We start from the raw sequence: 17748 nt of genomic DNA on the forward strand, positions 1-17748 counted from the left end.
GTCAATGGATGTCGCTGTTGGTGACACAAGAGCTGCAAAAAATCAAGCATGTGTGAAGTCATTTGTGCAGTCACTGTGTATGAACTAGTTGGAGGAACACTGCACAAAATTAAAACTCAAATGAATTGAACTGGATCACTGTGTTTTCCAAATGCAAGGAAAAGATGAGAGAAATCAATTTTATATGTGCAGAAACTTGCTTTCAGGTCAAGCAAATAAAAAATGTCTCTTAATCTGCATGAAGGTGACATTAATAAAATGAAAGGTTTCACCTCTGAACGGACATGTCCTGATGAGGTGTACTTAAAAGCCCCCACAAAGCCAGACAACTCATCACCATTTACAGCTTTAGGGGAGGCTTTGCATGACATGTAACGCATCTGCCTCTGCTAGAGCTCCCCAACCGTCACGAATATAGTCAGACAGTATGTTAGTCTAGCAATAACTAAAGTGCAAGGCAGCCTGTGCATGTGGAACAGTGAGGGACAGAATGAGAGGAGGTAAGAAAAACTTCACTATGTCTAGTCTAGATCTGACTTGACAAAATTCACACTCTCCATTATCCCAGACTGTGCTTCCTGAGCCGCAGGGGAGGCACAGTAATAAAAAGAGTGAATTTTGTACTAAACAGACTGAAACTTCAGTGCTCACTAACTCAGACTGCTGAAGCCTCACATTGATTTTGGTTCAACTTTGTGATGTTTTTTTAACCGAATGAGGACTATGGATTTTGTCTGCATCTCATACATTGCTACAATATAACATTAGGAGGGGATCTCTTCACAGCCAGTATGGAGAGAGGGAATGATTAAAGCAACCAATAACGCTTTTACTTTTCATATGGGCATAAGAATATTGTATGAAGACAGACTTGAAAAAATGTGAACCTATCTTTACTTTCCTTATATACAGAGTCCAAAACACTAGATCACTTGTTGCAACGTATTGAGCGTCTGTTATAGTAGTGTAAACTGTAGTTTACAATAATGTTCCAACAGCACAATATTACTGTAGCTTACTGTATTTTAGATGATTGAACTTAGTGACTGAAATATCTTAAGTTTGGTGCCTTGAGTAAAACAAACTTTGTGGTAGGTACAGAACAGAAAAAAATAAACTGATACAGTGATGTTCAATCACTATCAACATTTTGCCTTGTATGGGTGTAATGTAGGATTTACTGCAGTGTAAAATCAGACTCTGGACATCATTATCTATCTTTACAGAAATACAGCACTTTTAATAACTAAAATTAAAGTTTTAAAAATTAATTCTTACTCTTTATCATTTTTAATACTGACGTCTGTACAAATTGCATATTTTTTTCTTTTCCAATTTGTATAATTCTGAAGAAATTAATATTGCCTACTTTGCTTTGATGAGGATAAATTACTGTTTGACAGCATTATTTGACTAATGACTATTTTATTTATTTAACTTAAGTGATAAACATACGTTATGCTCTGATAAATGTACTGTGTGACATACAACTTACAAATTAGGCAATACATCACATAATTAATACGCTGTGACACATCACATCACGCTGTTGAGAAAACTGAGCCAAAGCAATTGTAAAATAGTGTCCTGTCATTGGTGTAAAATGTTATTTGAGTAAGTCTCCTTTATTCCTCTGCAGTGCCCTGAGCTACTGTGGTTGTTTTTTGAGCTGCTCTTCCTCATGTTCGTGTTAAAAAATGTTTATATATGCCAGTTCCTGCTTGCAGTTACCGGAGCAGTAAGGTGTGGAGGAGGCAGAGTGTGTGACAGAGACAGAGATTGAGTGTGTCGGCACCCTGCCCCACTACTGCAGTGGGTGTACTTAATGTGTTTGTAGAGCCATATTTTATGTGTTTGCACGGCATGCCCTAAGTGACACAAATAGGCTGCTGATGTGTGTGGGGGTTGTGGCGGAAAAATTTCATCATTTGATGATCATCAGTCCTTCTCCCGTCTCAACTCATCCCTCTTAGCTACCCTGTTTTTTTTTTTTCTTTTCTGTTTGTGAACCATTAACATCTATGTGTCTGTCCTCCCATCTGTGTTCATCCATCTACTGTATCTATTCTGCCGTCCATCCCTACGTCTTTTCTCTCCCTGAGGCTAGATGTGTACCGTAAATTTCAGTAAGCACATTCATCCAATGACTTACCGCACAGCATGAATTGGAGCCCTCCAGTACGGGAGTCTAGTATATGGTGTTTACACCGTGGAGACAGAATGCCTCATCTTCAAAGATCTGGATGTATAGCACTGCCCTGCTCTCATCAAGTGTCAGCAGGATACGACTTTGTTGTTGCGTATAACTTATATTAATCTCCTCGGAAGGAAGCAGATAGATCAGTCAGGGCTAGCTGAGAATTTTGTTTATTACACTGTATGTGAAGTGAAGTGCACTTTCAGCATAAGTCATGTCTTTGTAAAAATCTTTATAAATAATTCTACAAAAGCTCAGATGTTAATTCAGGATAGTGCATAGTGGTATATGTTAGTCACATTTAAAATTCTCTTTTTGTCCTTGCATAATAAAACTTAGTCATCCAACTGGCACAGCAGAGCCGAGGCTTTGGATATCCAATAGTCGCTGGGTCGCTTGGATGGAAGCATTACTGTCACAACAAAATTGGTTGAGTGACCTGGAGGGAGACAGAAAATGAAGCGTGAGGAAAAATCTAAATCAAACTGACTATCCATTACATTGTTTAGAGGTCCCTTCAAAGACTACTCACAACAATCTGTCTATCAAGGTATAATTTCATACTAAAGTACCCTCGAACCAAACAATGTTCAGAGTAAAATGTGTCAGATAAATGCCTAAAGCTGTATGTGAGTGAGGGACCCTGTATGGACCCGGTATGTACCAGTGGTGGATAGAGTCCCGGCTCTGGCTGAGGTCTTATACAGAGGAGCGTGGTAAAGTTCTGGCTCAGGCACATAGTTCTGCTGTGGCTCAAAGTGCACCACTGGCAGCATGGCGTTCATCACTCGAGGTAACGCATCCTCAATCACCATGTTGTCATCGTCCCACCGACTGGCGTCCATGAACATGCCATGCACGAGCACACCGTCCTCTGGCTCTGGTAACTGTTGTATCCACAAATGAACGATGGTGAGTTAAAGAAAGATCAAGGAATCACAGTTTGAGATTCTTTTTTATTGGCACACCTTAAGCACACAGTAATCATCCTCGCTTTTGAACCCATCATTATCTCTTGATTCAGAAAAGAACACACACTGAATCACTGGGTAAAGATAATGCATGCACTTAATGACAGGCAGGTGGTTGAACCCATCGGTGTCCTGCAAATACATACACAAGACTGTGCAAAATCTCTGCAGACGTACGTAAACAATCTGCATTGTTAATTAGCTGTATTTTTTACAGAAAGGGCAAGGAAGCTCAGAGGGAGAAAAACTAATTTGAGTGAAATGGTGCGTTGAGAGACATGGATAACAGGAATTGTAAAGTCTGCAGAAAGAATTTGAGATGAGCGAACTTTAAGAGTTGGCCAAACTTAAAACCTCGATAAACATCTGTTGCCTCTGATCTCAGCCAATTATGTTCATACCTCCTCATCCATGTCCAATTTATCGTTGTTGGTCAGAGTGCGTAGAGCCTCACACACTGCTACCTGGTCCCTGTACACAGGCACCATGTTGAAGCGGAAGTTGAGCTCATCAATGGGCAAATTGTAATGCCTGGCATGATTCTGCAGCACCCCTACATGCCAGCGGGCAGAGGAGAACATCAACAACACAGTTCATCATGTTGTATTACAAGATCTAAAGCATTTAAATGGTGGCAATGCATTGTTGATCTCAAGATCCCTTTAGGAACTGAGGAGATTCTTAAGCAGTTAAGAACTATTCACATTATTTTTATGTAGTCTATACCAGTGAGAGAGCCTTAAATAGTGGTTATTTGATGTATTTCTTGTACATATTATATATCTTACAAATGTTTTCAAACTAAGAGGTCAGTTTGTTCTCAGTTCAATGTGATGTAATGTCACTGCGACACTGTTGTATAAGAAATCCTTTTCCTAGACTATTTGAACTCTTGAACTTGTTTCTATCTGAGGGTTGTTTGCTGACCTCTGGGGTTAGCTAGAGATGTATTTGCCTTAAGCCTATTGTCTTAGAAACTGTGCGGATCACAAGGTACCTAAATGAGCTAAATTTGAAGGATTTCCTTGTTTGAAGTCACTGACCATTAGGTCTCTGTGTGACCATACTTGTTTGTAAGTTTTTAACTTTGCTTGCTGTCTGGTTTGTGTTCGCTATCTTTAGAGAAAGAGCTGGCTGAACAACATGCTTTCTCTCCAAAAATATGAGATAACTGTATTTTTGTTTTGTGTTTTTGTACTTGGACATTTGTATAATTGTTACTGATTGTGTGAAGGATTGTACAGTGTCTACAACTGCTTCAACAAGTAACAAGGTTTAATGCTCTCTTGTGTCTTTGTGTGTTCTTGAGTATGTCATGCAGAAATTTCCATGACAGTTCCCAACCTTTAGGACTTCTGACCCCTTCAAGTTTACCTGGGACCCCACCTCACATGTTGCACTGTCTACCAGTTAAACGAAAGAGGACTTATAACTTTTAGAGACTTGAGGAGATAACATATAGTAATTCACAATAAATAAAGCTAAAATTAGTGGAAAGCTTGAGAAAACAACAAATGTTTTTTCTGTTTTCCTTTCCTGCTCAATCATCCTCCCTTAGATTAATCCAGCGACCCCTTGTGGGGGTCCAGAGACCCAGGTTGTGAATCACTGCTCCATACAATAATTATACTATATAAATAATAGTGATCATTATAATTCTGAAGTATATTCTAACAGCTTTGTAACTTGCTTTACTGCTATGGTTCATTAAAAACATTGAAGACACAACTTTATAGTGCTGCAGTGTTTTACCAGTAAGAAAGCCTTGAGGGAAGAAGAATCCTGAGATCCAAAAAGATTTGGGCTGGCCACGTGTGATCCAAGTCTGGCGAGACAGGACAACAGAGAAGGAGGGATGCAATTAAATGTGTATCATTAAATAACTCAACTTTTTTTAAATGTGTTGTGTTCAGTGTTTAACAAGCCACAGTGCATTACAGGCATCCGCTTACTTATGGGACCTGAAAGTGACTCAGTGACTCAACTTGTACTGGCACAGTGAGGTGGATTCTCTCTACTAAGGTACTGAACATGTGCAGTCTGACTCAGCGGCTAGCCATCACTTTATGAACTAATGCGATTCTCCCGTTTGTGTCCTTTGTGTTTGTGTTTTTGTGTGTGTGCGTGTGTGAGAGATAGAGAGACAGAGAGAGAAAGAGAGAGAGAATTTTAGCGATTTTGCAACACACATGTTCAGACCAGTCTTATGGAAGAACAGCTTAAGTCAAGGGAGATGAACCAAATGTTGAAAGAGCGTGCATGGGAAGACAGAGAGAGAGAGAGAGGGAGACAGAGTCTGTGCCTCAAGGAAGAGCCCAGAATGTTCATGTGTCATTAGTGTTTTCCAACTTAATGAGAAAACACACACACACACACACACACACACACAATCACACACACAAACAGGCAAGCATGCACATACACAAACACAATCAAACCAGAATGCACAGTCACACTTTTCTTTCATTTCAGTGTGTGTGAGGATGTATCACATTGTCTTGGGTTTATTTAATCCTCTCTGATTAACATGTAATCATTTTAGCGTGCTTTATTGACCTAAATTAGTTAGCAAATCTATATTTAACACAAATCAAATGTGCACACTTGTGTTTGTATCTGTTTTCTCTTCCAAACCTGGATAAAGGAGGTTCTGAGGACCAGGTCTCTGACCCAGGAAGCCAGGGTTTTGAGAGAAGGGTAGGCAGAGTTTGCCCAGTGAGTGGGAACCTGGTTTTTCAGAAAGCTTGTGTAGATGCGATCCATCTCCTCTGACATCACCACCAGACCTGCTATGGCCTTTTGCAGAGTGGTGAGAGACATCTGGGAAACACCAAGAGAATCACATGTTTCAGTGAGGTGGCAGAAAGAACCGTAAAAATCTCTAAAAGCCATCATTTATCCATTTAAAACTTCAAAAAAGAGCTCTTATTGTTACACTTATTGTTTACATTTTTGATGTATTATTAGTGAAAGAAATAGAAATGCCCACATCTTTGCACAACTTAAGATCATTTTATAGTTTCCAACATTCCAACTTTGTTTCTTCTTGCAGACTTTACTAAAATCAATAAAAATATATTTAAAAATTTTGACCAAAGCTGTTTCCTAGCAACACAAGTCCAGTGGAATGGTATGTGTGTGTGTCCATGGGTGCAATGTGTGTCACCCTGAGCACTCTAAGCAGGTTGTTGAATCGGTCTACTTCCTGGCCTAACACGGTTGTCAAAGAGTTAAGGCGACCGTTTTCGTCTCGCACAAAAAGAGTTTCAACCGCCTCATCCATGTCCAGACGCTCTGCACACACACAGCGTAGACAAGGAGACAAGCAGGGAGACATGCACAGACACAGCATTAGATATTGAGTGGAAGTTTTTATGATGAATCATGTTCTCGACAATGACAATAATGGTCTGCATGTGTGTGTGAGTGCGTTTACATACCGGGTAGCTTGGCTAGTATTGATTCAGCAAGCTCGCAGACTATGTCATCATTACTTTTTGCTCCATGATGGGCTGAAGAGCGAGGATTAACATCCAGTATGGTGTTGATTAGAGTCACAGTTTCTTGGCGCTGTGGAGGCAAACACATATATATACACACACAAGTAAGCACACACATACTTAAGCTTCCATTTATTGATATTTTACAGTTGCACTCTAATGCTTTAAGAATAGAAATGTTGTCCATAAACTTTACAGTAGCAGCTCCGGATTAAATCATGAATAGGTCCATTAAAAATTACTTATACTGGTTGCAAAATGATATATTCAACACATCACCCTTCTGCTAAATCCAGTACATTATTGTATAGCTGGTAAATGTTTGGCAAATTTAAAACAGAGCAACAAAAACAAGAAGAATGATAACTTTCATGCAAATTTCCTTTCAAATTGAAACATTACCATAGAAGGAACAGAGGAGATAATTGTGTTAAAGCTTGTTTTGACAGACAGATGCAGAGTATTCATGTGTTTGTTTTTGTTTTTATTTTTCCTGCAAGATAACACATTTTTATTTCAGTATTGTTCCTCACCTGGAAGGCCAGGTTGGCGTTGTCGTGCATGCCAAACACCTCAGGATCATCAATGATCGGAAGACTCTCAATGTACTTCTTATACTGCTCTAGTTTGTCTGTCTCTGGGGCGTAGTAGATGCCTTATACACAGGGGAGAAACCATTAAGCCAAAGAAAATGTATGTGTGCATTCACTGAGACACATGGACCTTTGCAGACACACACACCAATAAATGTCTACTGTGCTGAATTTTATTATGTTAAGTGTTCCTGTTATGTTGTCCATGTCCTAGAGAGAGGAAGCTGGTAATTGAACAGTACCTGAGCAGGAGTAGGTGTAGTCAGGCTCCAGGGTTTGAGGTGAGAAGAAGCCTTTGAGGATAGTCCTGAGGCAGCGCTGGTCCCAGGCATCTGTCACTCTGCCTCCATATGTGATCTCACCTGGAGACAGAACACATAATGATATTAGTGTTGCTTAGTAACTGCTTTAGTGCCAATTTTGGTCAGTAACTGGAGTCCCACACCAAAATATTTCATATTAAATCATCATAGCAAAACACTGTTTGTAACATTTCAAATGAAACATTAAATGTAAAAGGCCCCATTAAATGGAAAATACATCTTTCCAGTTTTAACCCTGTGTTCCTGTGTTAATTGTTCATTTATCTCTTGTTATATGCCAAATATATGTCAAAAAAATCAGTATCAGAGTATTTTTACATCAAAATCCCTGTCTTTTCTCTTCCTGTAAAACGGTTTCAAATGCTTGATGACTCATCCTGCACTCAGGGGGCGTTTACTTCACGGTTTGTGGTTCGTAGTAGCTAATAGAGCAATATGGAGAGAGATAGAAAAAGATGTGTGTTTGGATATCAGCGGGCAAAAACTTCTTCATTCCCGAAACAATGTGCCTGAGGTCTAATTCATTCATCTCTCCCTCGTCCTCCTCCTGATCTACAACAGGTTTCGGTGTGTGTGCGGAGCCAACAGTCCTCTGTAGCTCCGTTTCTCTATGCAGCTCCGTATCGCGCTTAACTCTAAGCCCCACCGTCTTTTTTAGCTGTCCAATCAAATGCAAAGGATTTGATTTAAATCCCTCTTGTAATTGTACACTGCTCAAATATTCTGTTTCACTGGGAAAAAATGTCACCGTACAGAAGTTGAAGATGCTCTAACTTCCGGTTCATGGGGCCTTTAATGACATTTGAATGTGGATGAATGGATATCAAGTAAACCATGTCAGAGGAATTGATCATAATACATCTTATAGTACACATATTGTAGTGTATTTTCCTCAAGGCTGCCAAGTGTATTGTTTCCTTTGTTTGATATGTCCTCCTCCTTCTCCTCCCTCTTTCTCAGCAGGGCCTGTTCACACTGCACTTTGTCATTCATCCTGATGACCTTTTATGTTTACCAGTATCTAACCCAAGGCTAAGGAAACATCATCTGTACAGTCACCACAGCAATTCAGGAAGCAGTTTTAAAGAAGCAAACATGCATGAGTGAAAAGCCTGGATGATTATTTATTGTTAATAAAATGCTAATGAGAACTAAAAACTTGCATGTTCAAACATCATTTGAACTGATAAAGGTAATTATGAATCTGTTTAAAGATTTAAGTCATTCCAGATATTTGAATGGGTTGATAGAGTTATTGGATGAGGCTTCATTATGCTTCTAATGTGGAAACCAAGGTATTCAAAAGGACACAACTCCTGTGCCCATCTGAGCTTGTTAAGAACGATCAAAAAGACATAAAGACAAGAGAAATTTGTGACATCTTTTTATGTCACAAAGAGGTGAGAAAGAGAGAGCGGGGGAGCAACAGCACTGGACTCCACAAGTGCAAACATTTAGCTGACAAAGCAGACAAGGATAAAAGAATTCTGTAAATGACATTAAAACAAACAGCTGCCTATCTGTGCATGTTTCATGGCCAAGAGACAGTTTAAAGACACAACTACAATAACAATGTTTTTCCTCTTCACTTACACAGTGATGTGAAAAGATATAAATAATATTATGATTGCAGTCATACATTCTTATGGGCCTCCTTATAGACCAAAAGCTGGTTTTAAATGTCAGCAGTAGCTTTTCCAGCTCTTTGACTTCTCATGAAATAATACACAGCACAGGGGGGCAAACACTTCAGGCAATAAGCATGAAGATGCACCATGAAGAGCAAAGAACTGCAAAGAGAGACATGGATGGTACATATTATCAAAGAGCAAAAAGCAACATTCATTTTTAGAAATTATATTTAACTTTTAACAGTGAAAACCTTAAAATCCATACTTTCTGCAAAGACACAGTTATGTAAGGATGGGAGCGAATAATCAGACAAATCTCTGCTGAAGCCTTTAGTAAGCTGCAGGCGTGGTAAAGCTGGCGGAGCCTTTTTTTTGCACCAGAAGAGAGGAACTGCTCCGTCTAAAAGAGGAAAGGCAATATCATGCTTGGTTTGAGCCCAAATACTTCCCCTCAAAGAGTATGTAGCCCTGGCACACAAGCACTGTTAGAATTAAACTAATAACACAGTAGTGTGATAACAACAATGAGAGACATCAATTTGATGGTGGAGTGGTGCGCTCCACTGAGACTGAACACAACACATAATCATTTGGAGGTGTAATTGAAAACCAGATTAGGGAAACAAATGAACTTTAGAGATATGATGAGTATTGTAAAAGACAGGGATCCCTTTGCTTCTTTATAATAACTTGGAAGATGTTATAGAAGTCCAGGGAAATCAACATTAAATTGACATAATTAAATCAAATTAAATTTTAATTTGCCATATGTGTTATAGAATATAATGACAAAAATAAAACTACATTTTAAAAAGGTTTCAGTTAATATTTGATGTTTCAAGAAATTTCAGAGGCTGTAATTTGGGTTACTGCAAATTGCTTCAACTATTTAATCTACCCTGATTAATATAAATGGAGTAGATATATGTATATATATATATGTACAGTACCCTGTGATGCATACTGTGATTTGTCAAACCATTTCATAGCTCATTACTTTACTTCTATAATGATTTGATATCTTTATTTGCAGTATTTGACATAGAACAAAAGAGCTTTGGTGTGCATGGGAACATCTGCTCTTTTCATGCTATTTCTATAAACACACAGTCAAGAGCAAGAGAGCGGGGAAAGCTCATTGAGTGAGAGCTGAACAAACACGGGATCACAGCTGCAGAACAGAGTGAAATTGTGTTACAGAACCGTCCTCCTTTGTGAAATCAGCAAACATTTTGCTTCCCTCGTTTTGCATGATGCTCAAAATGTGTGTGCTGTTGACAAAACAATAGCGTGCTGTCTGTGCCACACACTGGCAACACAACAAACATGCCAGCTTTAGTAATAAAAGAGGCTGTCTCCATGCATATCTCCTGTTGTATTTAAACCTTAACGGGCTGACGTTATACGTTATGCTTTGCACATTGCGCTGTAGCATTGTATTTTTGTAATTTTCTTTGCAAAAGTGGCAATTTTGAAAGCTTTCTTTATCTACCAATTTGAGATAAATGTATTTTCAGACCCAAATTAATATGCGTATTATACACAGAAAATGTGATTGGTGCAGAACACTATAAAAAACCTACCACACACACACACACACACACAACCCCCAACGTATCAGCTCATGCGGTACATCTACACATTTAGATACACCTGACATGCTGTGTAGGTTTCCCTACCAGTGATGTAGATAAGAGCATCCCAAGGGATAGTGCCGTCTTTGCAGTAGAGGTTGAGGTTGAGCAGAGCACATTCCCTGTCACTGTCATTGAACTCATAGCGGATGTTCCAGCCAAGAGGACCAAACTTCTTTCGCTCCTAAGACAAATAAAGACAAGACACAAATAAGAATGTGCGTAGAAGGACAGGCACATACCAAACACATACAAAAGTGGAATATATCCAGGCACACAATGCAGTAACGATAAAGTGTGTGTGAGGTTCCGAGACAGTGTGTAACCTGGATGATTGCGTGGAAGAAGCAGATTCCAAAGACAATCTTCCTCCACTGACGTCCCAAAACGTGGTCTTCAAAGAAATTGCTGGAGATCTCTGTGAAGGCCCGTCGCATGTTGGCCCGCAGGCCTTTAGGAGGCTCATTAGTCACCTGGCAACAACAACACACAAGCACATTGGGCTTGATGGCTGCTGTTGAGAGGACACTGTAGCTGTAGCTGCTGTTAATGAGCGAGGGGACAGTTAAGGTTTCAAAACGGCATATTTAATCGATAATATCAAAGATGACATAGCTGAAACAGACAATGTATTCTGGGAAAGTTTCTGTTCCCAATAATAGAGAGTATCTACCAGCATTTGTGAGGGATGCAAAATGAGTTAAATAAGCAAATAATCGCTGGTAAAAATCAATATTTCCCAGCAGCATCCACCAAAAGGAGAGAAGTCATATATTACTGTATAAAAAAAACTTGTTTAACACTGTTTGTGTGCATGTAAAAGTATATCAAACACCAATGGTCTCCCTGGCAAGAACATCAAGACAGATTAGACCCAAATACAATTTCTTTCCCTGCAGATCCAACATACCTAAGGCTGTATTCACAGTGTATATTATTCTAACCACCAGGAGCTTTGATATAGACATGCTGTACTGTATCTAAGAGTTTCTCATCAAAACTCATTTATGAACCTGCTTAAAAAATGGGGAAAATTCTTAGTAACAGAGTAACAGGGGGGTTGAACTTTTTGCTGCCAATGACATCAGGTGTCTCATCCATAACACCAGCTATACTAGATAGTTGAATGATGGCCATGAAGCCGGCTTTATTTTTTGTAGCTGTTGAAAATCATGTATTATATGGACAATACAAGGTCTAGCAAGGATTTGATTTATCCTGTAAGTCTCCCTCCCAGATGACTGAAATCTTTCACAGTCTTCATAGCTCACTTTTTCAGTGAACAAAGAGCGTAGATATTCAGTTACTAGAATGCGGTGGACTTGCTGTACATTGAAATATTCTTATATGTATATCAAGTAAGATAATGTTCAAAGCTCTACGTCATTAAATCTTCCACAAATGTTTACACACTTAAATGTCAGAATGGGAGCATCAGTCACTTTAAGAACTGTTTGTGAATTGGTCCAGGGACATAGAAGTTCTCTCAACTACCCCTTTTCACAGAATTAAGAGCTGGTGTTACCAAATCATATGCTAACATGATTTGTGAATGATCTTTAGTCCAAAACTTAGTAGTGTTAAAATTAGGACTGACCAAATATGCCCCTTATCATTCTTGTTTGTTAATTTCAAGTTCATCTGATGCTGTGGTTTGTCCAAGTCCCAGATGTTGTTTAGTATACACAGATCCCATATTTCACCTCCCTGATAATTGCCTGAAATCCACTATTAACAATTTAAGTGAGTTCATCAATTTTTTAGCAGCTGTTTAACTACTGTTTACCTCTTCGTCAATCCTAATGTGCATCACTGAATACATTCAGTGGCAAATGAATAGGCAAGTTATAAGAAGAGTGTATAACTGATTAATTTACAGATCTTTTAATAGATGACATTTGAGAAAAAGTCAGTTTTACTTACATAGCTCATGGAATTAAAACCATGCAAGAATAAATAAAATAAAACATTCCTTCCCTTTTAGGCTCATTTTATTACCGTACAACCTGGCATTACTGACTATTGAAACAGTGTTCTCTTTTACTTTTAAGGAAAAGCTCTGCCTTTTGTTCAGCTTATTACAAAGCATGCAAAATGTCACATAATTTCCCAATAAAAATAATGCAAATCACATCCATTTCGCCTTTTTGCTTGCATGCTACAATCAGACTCCCTCACCCCGGCAGACACATCTATTGTGCCATTATCTAGTACACAGCGCACTACCATCAGGTTCTGCTTTGTAATTAATGAACTTTCTACATTTTACTATCTCTAGGATACAGAACAATACTGAAGTATTAATAGCCTTTTAGACAGATGCAATACGTACGGTATCATCTGTAAGTTTTCCACAGAAGTCCAAGTTCAGTCTAAGTTATACTCATTATGAACATACAGAAAAGTTGCCTTCCATGAATTCCATAAATTTCCATGAATGCTCTTCATGAAGAATAATAATGAAGGGCCATGTGTGACTGTAGAGTGCTTACTGATGGGAATGCAGATTTGTTCAAAGCTGAACTTTGCACATTGTGAGAGAATGCAGCAATTCCCTTTATTCAGGGAACATTAGTCCTGCAGAGCAATCTTTGACTGTCAATCTTCAAATGAAATGAACTGAAATGAAGTGAGATTATAGTGGCACAGGGCGCGCGTGTGTCTGTGTGTGTATATGATTACCTTGACAGAGTTCTGGAGCACTGTAACAGGAAATACTTTGGTTGGCATGGAGCTGAGAAACAAACGGAAGTTCTCATCGATTGATGTGTCTGCACATGAAAAGAGAGGAACATTATTCACAGCAAGAAACAAAAGAAAAATGAACTTAATGAATGTCTTTTCGAAAAACATGCAGTATACTCAGTATTTTTTTCACTAATACAAATGCTGGACAAAAAAACATGAAAACCACCATAAAAACACCAGTCATTCTGGCATTCGTGTCCCTGTAAACATGGCTATACACATTTATTTGTCCCACTGTCAAACATAGAACTAAACTTGAGCCCAAGGGTTTTTCTTGTACAGTCCCAGTCTAAAAGTACTATAAAGTTTGAAATGCAGACCACGCAGAGTCAACAACAATGACACTGCAAAAACTGTATCACACTCTATATTATATTTGGAAACTTAAGATAAAATCCATGTTACTTTCTTCCCCAGTAAAGGCCATGTTTTTATCACTTGATGCATCATGTACCCAACACAATGTGTTAAAATTCTACAACTTGAATTGAAATACTCTTTCAATTGTACAGTAATTTAATTTAATTTAATTGCAAAACTGGAAAGTGGCCATGTTTTAAAATGGTATCAGTCTGCTCTTGTGTGATCATGTGTGTAGCTACATGTACGTGTTTCTTTTCTCATGTTATAGTACCAGGGTCAGTGAAGGTCTTGATGAGCTCCTCCATGTCTAACATCCAGGAGACAGCCAGATGACAGTTCTGCAAGAAAACCCATTTCCCACTCTTCAGTGCTTCTTTGATCATCTTCTCTGCTATAGGCCCTTGTCCTTGGCCCAATGAGATGGACTCAACCCTGAGACATACAGAGAGATGGAACTGTGTGCTTTGGTAAAGCTGTTGCAAATCAAGCTGGGGGATTTCAAGCAAGTTTTATTGTTTTGGCTCTTGGTACAATAATGCTACTGCAAAAATACATGTTTTACAATTCATCCTCAGCTCCACTTCAGCAAACTGCCCAACTATGTATCTTTTTTACCTGTCGAGACAACCTCTCTCTTTCGCAAAGCGCTGGAAGGCACCCATGGGATCGGATCCTGTGCTAAGAATGAAGACCAGTGGGGTGGAGGGAGACATGTCGTTATAGAGATTGGCCAGGTCAGCTGGAGGGTTTTCCACAAACTGCTTCCCAAGGCTGACAATCACAAACTCTGTGGCTGCAAACACCACCTGGACAGAAAAGAAAGAAAGTAAATCATAGAGTAATAGAACAAAGAGGATAGGTAGAAGCAAGGACAGAGGGTGGCACAGTTTATGCATGAGAAGAGTCTGACAGAGAAAAAGGTAAAGAGAAAGCATAAATATAAAGAAAGTAAGTGAGAGGGATAGATATAAAAATAAAATTTGACTAGTTTCTAAGATCCAATCTTTGGCAAGTCTGGTATTATGGGAGTAGACAGCAAAAGGTGTCGCTCATGGCTGATGGGAGATTTTTCTTTAAAGCACCCACAGGAAGCACATTTAGATGACACGTGAGCATTGGGCAACATGATAAAAAAAAAATAGTGTAATTAGCCAAGTCTTTTATATATAAAATCAATGGGAACTCCACTGATCCCACCTATCAAAGTCAGTTTACGAGTCATTAAGAAGTCTACTCATCCTTTGAAAACAGCTATTTAATGTCTTCTGTGTCTCTGGAACAAGATTTGTCAAACATGAAAAAGTAACCTTTGCATAATGGCACACTGGCGCTTGACCCACACTAGGGACTAAAAGTCTGGATATCTTTGTCTTTGCTGCATCTATTTCAATTAGTCTTTAACTCTCTTTTCTCTTTTCTGAGCCTCCCAACTTTATGGAAGTGTAACACAATATAGCTGGAGTGCTCTTTTAATAATAAAAGATCTGCTGAAATGGACAACAATCAATCTCCTCTGAAATCCCTTGTGACCCTGTAGACCTGAAAACAAACAAGAATGGCAAAACTTTGATAATTAAAGTATCTTCCTGTAGCTTTAATCCAGGTTTACCTTCTCTTCAATGAAGCTCTTGATAAGGACCAGCTTCTGGAAGGCCCCCAACCTCTCATTCCAGTAGCCTCTGATCCCGCTCTCCTGCTTCTCCTCTTTGGACTCCCCAAGAGGAGGCAACTCTGACACATAGCCTTCCCAGTTCTCTGGATTAATAGATGCCTGAAAACGTCCTGAAGGAGATTCAACTGATTTAATGCTACACAAATCCTTATAAGTGATTTTATAAGACCTTTGCACGGTGGTGCACATATAGATTTGTACACTGTGTGGTAGAAGAATGGTAGATGAATGATTAGAATAACTAAGCCTGACAGTGAGAAAGGACGTTGTTCTATGTACATCGGTCATTCAAGTTTTTATCAGAAACATGACGTGCTGATAATGCCAATGCGTTCTAGATTAGCCAGACCAATAACACAAGGGTTGGGTTACCGAGTTCGATGTGGATGCAGGTTTTGGTGATTTCCTTGGAGATGCCCTTGAAGCAGGGCAGTGTGTCCTCCAGCTCACAACATGTCTGCCAGTAAAAATCACTTAGCCATGGCACATCTGGCCGTTCTGCATAGTCCTGGGAGATAAAGAAATAGAAAGGGAGATGACATACATATATGTTAGTATATTTATATATGTAGCGTGTGTGTATGTATGTGTAAACGTATACATACGTATGCACAAGTGTGTATGTGCATGGGCAGGGGTATGCATGTATACATGTGTATGGTTGTGAGTAGGTAGAGTACATGTATGTTGTGTATATATAACCATGGGCCACTGCTATATGAGAAGTGCGGTTCATCTGTAACCCGAGATTAGAGTTTATTCCAGGACATGGATAAATGCAGTGAACTTACTTAACCATCTTGTTATTTTGTTTTAAATCCTTTTTTTATCCTGTACTTGAACGAATACATGCAGAGCTTTGTTTCTGTAACTTTTCCCTGAGCATGAAATTAATTTTAAAAAAAAAAGAAAAAAGAAAGGGAGATGATTACAACAGTAAAGAAAGGGGGAGAGGAGATGGGAAAAAAAGAAGGACAGACCTTGAAAAGACAGACAGTAAAGAGGAATTGAAAGCATGTCAATAAAAATGTGACAGGGGATGATTCAAAACATCAAAGGCAGGTAGTCCTACATGCGACAGATAAGAGACGGTGATGTCGGCAGGCATAGAGATGCAAAGACAAATTTGAAATTCATTCAAAATTAGCAAGAGAAGCGTAGATAATAGATGTGTTGAAGATGCAATGTATGAGACAGGAGGCAGAAACACAGAAGGTGAAGGAGAGGAAAGAAAGGACACCATTAGCATGACGATTACGACGGCTGACAGGCAGCACCTCCACTCTAACTAATGCCATATAAATGGGAGCCAAATAGTGGGTGAACACAGGAATATACCCCTGGGTGGCACTGATCTATATTGTGGTCTCAAAACAATCTTCACTCATCAATAAAACCAGAGCTAAGTCTCAAAAGACCTTTTACTTGTTGCTCTGTACTACATTTCCCCTTCTTTATTACCCAAACCAACGTACCACTGGGGTTTTAGAGGAAAGATCAGAATACTTATTGAGAAAGAAAAAGTAAAAGGAAAAGGGAATAAGCAAGTTAGAAGTAGACACTGTTCTGAGAATTGGATTCTAAGGAGTCTGCATGACCTCATAAGGCCCCTTTGGACTTTAGGGGTGTCCAGAAAGGCATCCATTAGCATGCTACATGCAGGCTGCATGTACGACTGAGAAACAGTCTTATCGCACCTTTGTTAACCTCTCCAAAGTATTTTGCCTTTCTCTTACTGTGTGTGTTTTTTCCCATGAGTCTCAGTAGTTCCTCAGCAACAAGCCAGCCAAGAGAGAGAGAGGATGATTGCCACTTTGTGACAAAGGACTTTTTTTTTCTGTATCAAAACAATCTCTACATGAGAGGGGGGGGGGGGAATGAAGACACTGCCTACAGGCAAACCTTGGGGTATTTTTGTATGGGGAAATAAAATGAGATCTTGTTTATCTGCAGTTAAGAGGATCCAGCCAACAATTTCAAGAAATTTCTCTATTTTCCTCTAATAAAAGAAAACCTGGGAGCCAAATAAGATGGAGAAAAAAACATTGTTTTTTTTTCATTTACCACTCATAACAGTTAAAAATGGGCCATTATCTCTGTATTCCTCCAGGCAATT

General features: G+C 39.1%; 1 protein-coding gene across 1 annotated transcript in view; it reads right to left on the reverse strand.

Annotated features, from left to right (window-relative positions):
• Positions 1-2351: 2351 nt before the first annotated feature.
• dnah6 (dynein, axonemal, heavy chain 6) overlaps positions 2352-17748 on the reverse strand; it is a 57426-nt gene continuing 42029 nt past the window's right edge. The window contains exons 67-82 of the mRNA XM_067584137.1: positions 16005-16140; positions 15570-15742; positions 14576-14766; positions 14232-14392; positions 13532-13620; positions 11176-11322; positions 10895-11033; positions 7504-7623; positions 7202-7323; positions 6609-6738; positions 6335-6462; positions 5803-5988; positions 4921-4993; positions 3570-3721; positions 2862-3084; positions 2352-2636 (exon numbers count right to left, since the gene is read on the reverse strand). Of these exons, the coding sequence (XP_067440238.1) occupies positions 2533-2636; positions 2862-3084; positions 3570-3721; positions 4921-4993; positions 5803-5988; positions 6335-6462; positions 6609-6738; positions 7202-7323; positions 7504-7623; positions 10895-11033; positions 11176-11322; positions 13532-13620; positions 14232-14392; positions 14576-14766; positions 15570-15742; positions 16005-16140 (2274 nt within the window). The 3' untranslated portion in view covers positions 2352-2532. The remainder of the gene's footprint in view (positions 2637-2861; positions 3085-3569; positions 3722-4920; positions 4994-5802; positions 5989-6334; positions 6463-6608; positions 6739-7201; positions 7324-7503; positions 7624-10894; positions 11034-11175; positions 11323-13531; positions 13621-14231; positions 14393-14575; positions 14767-15569; positions 15743-16004; positions 16141-17748) is intronic.

This window comes from Thunnus thynnus, chromosome 3 (assembly GCF_963924715.1).
Source record: "Thunnus thynnus chromosome 3, fThuThy2.1, whole genome shotgun sequence".
Classification (NCBI taxonomy): Eukaryota; Metazoa; Chordata; class Actinopteri; order Scombriformes; family Scombridae; genus Thunnus; species Thunnus thynnus.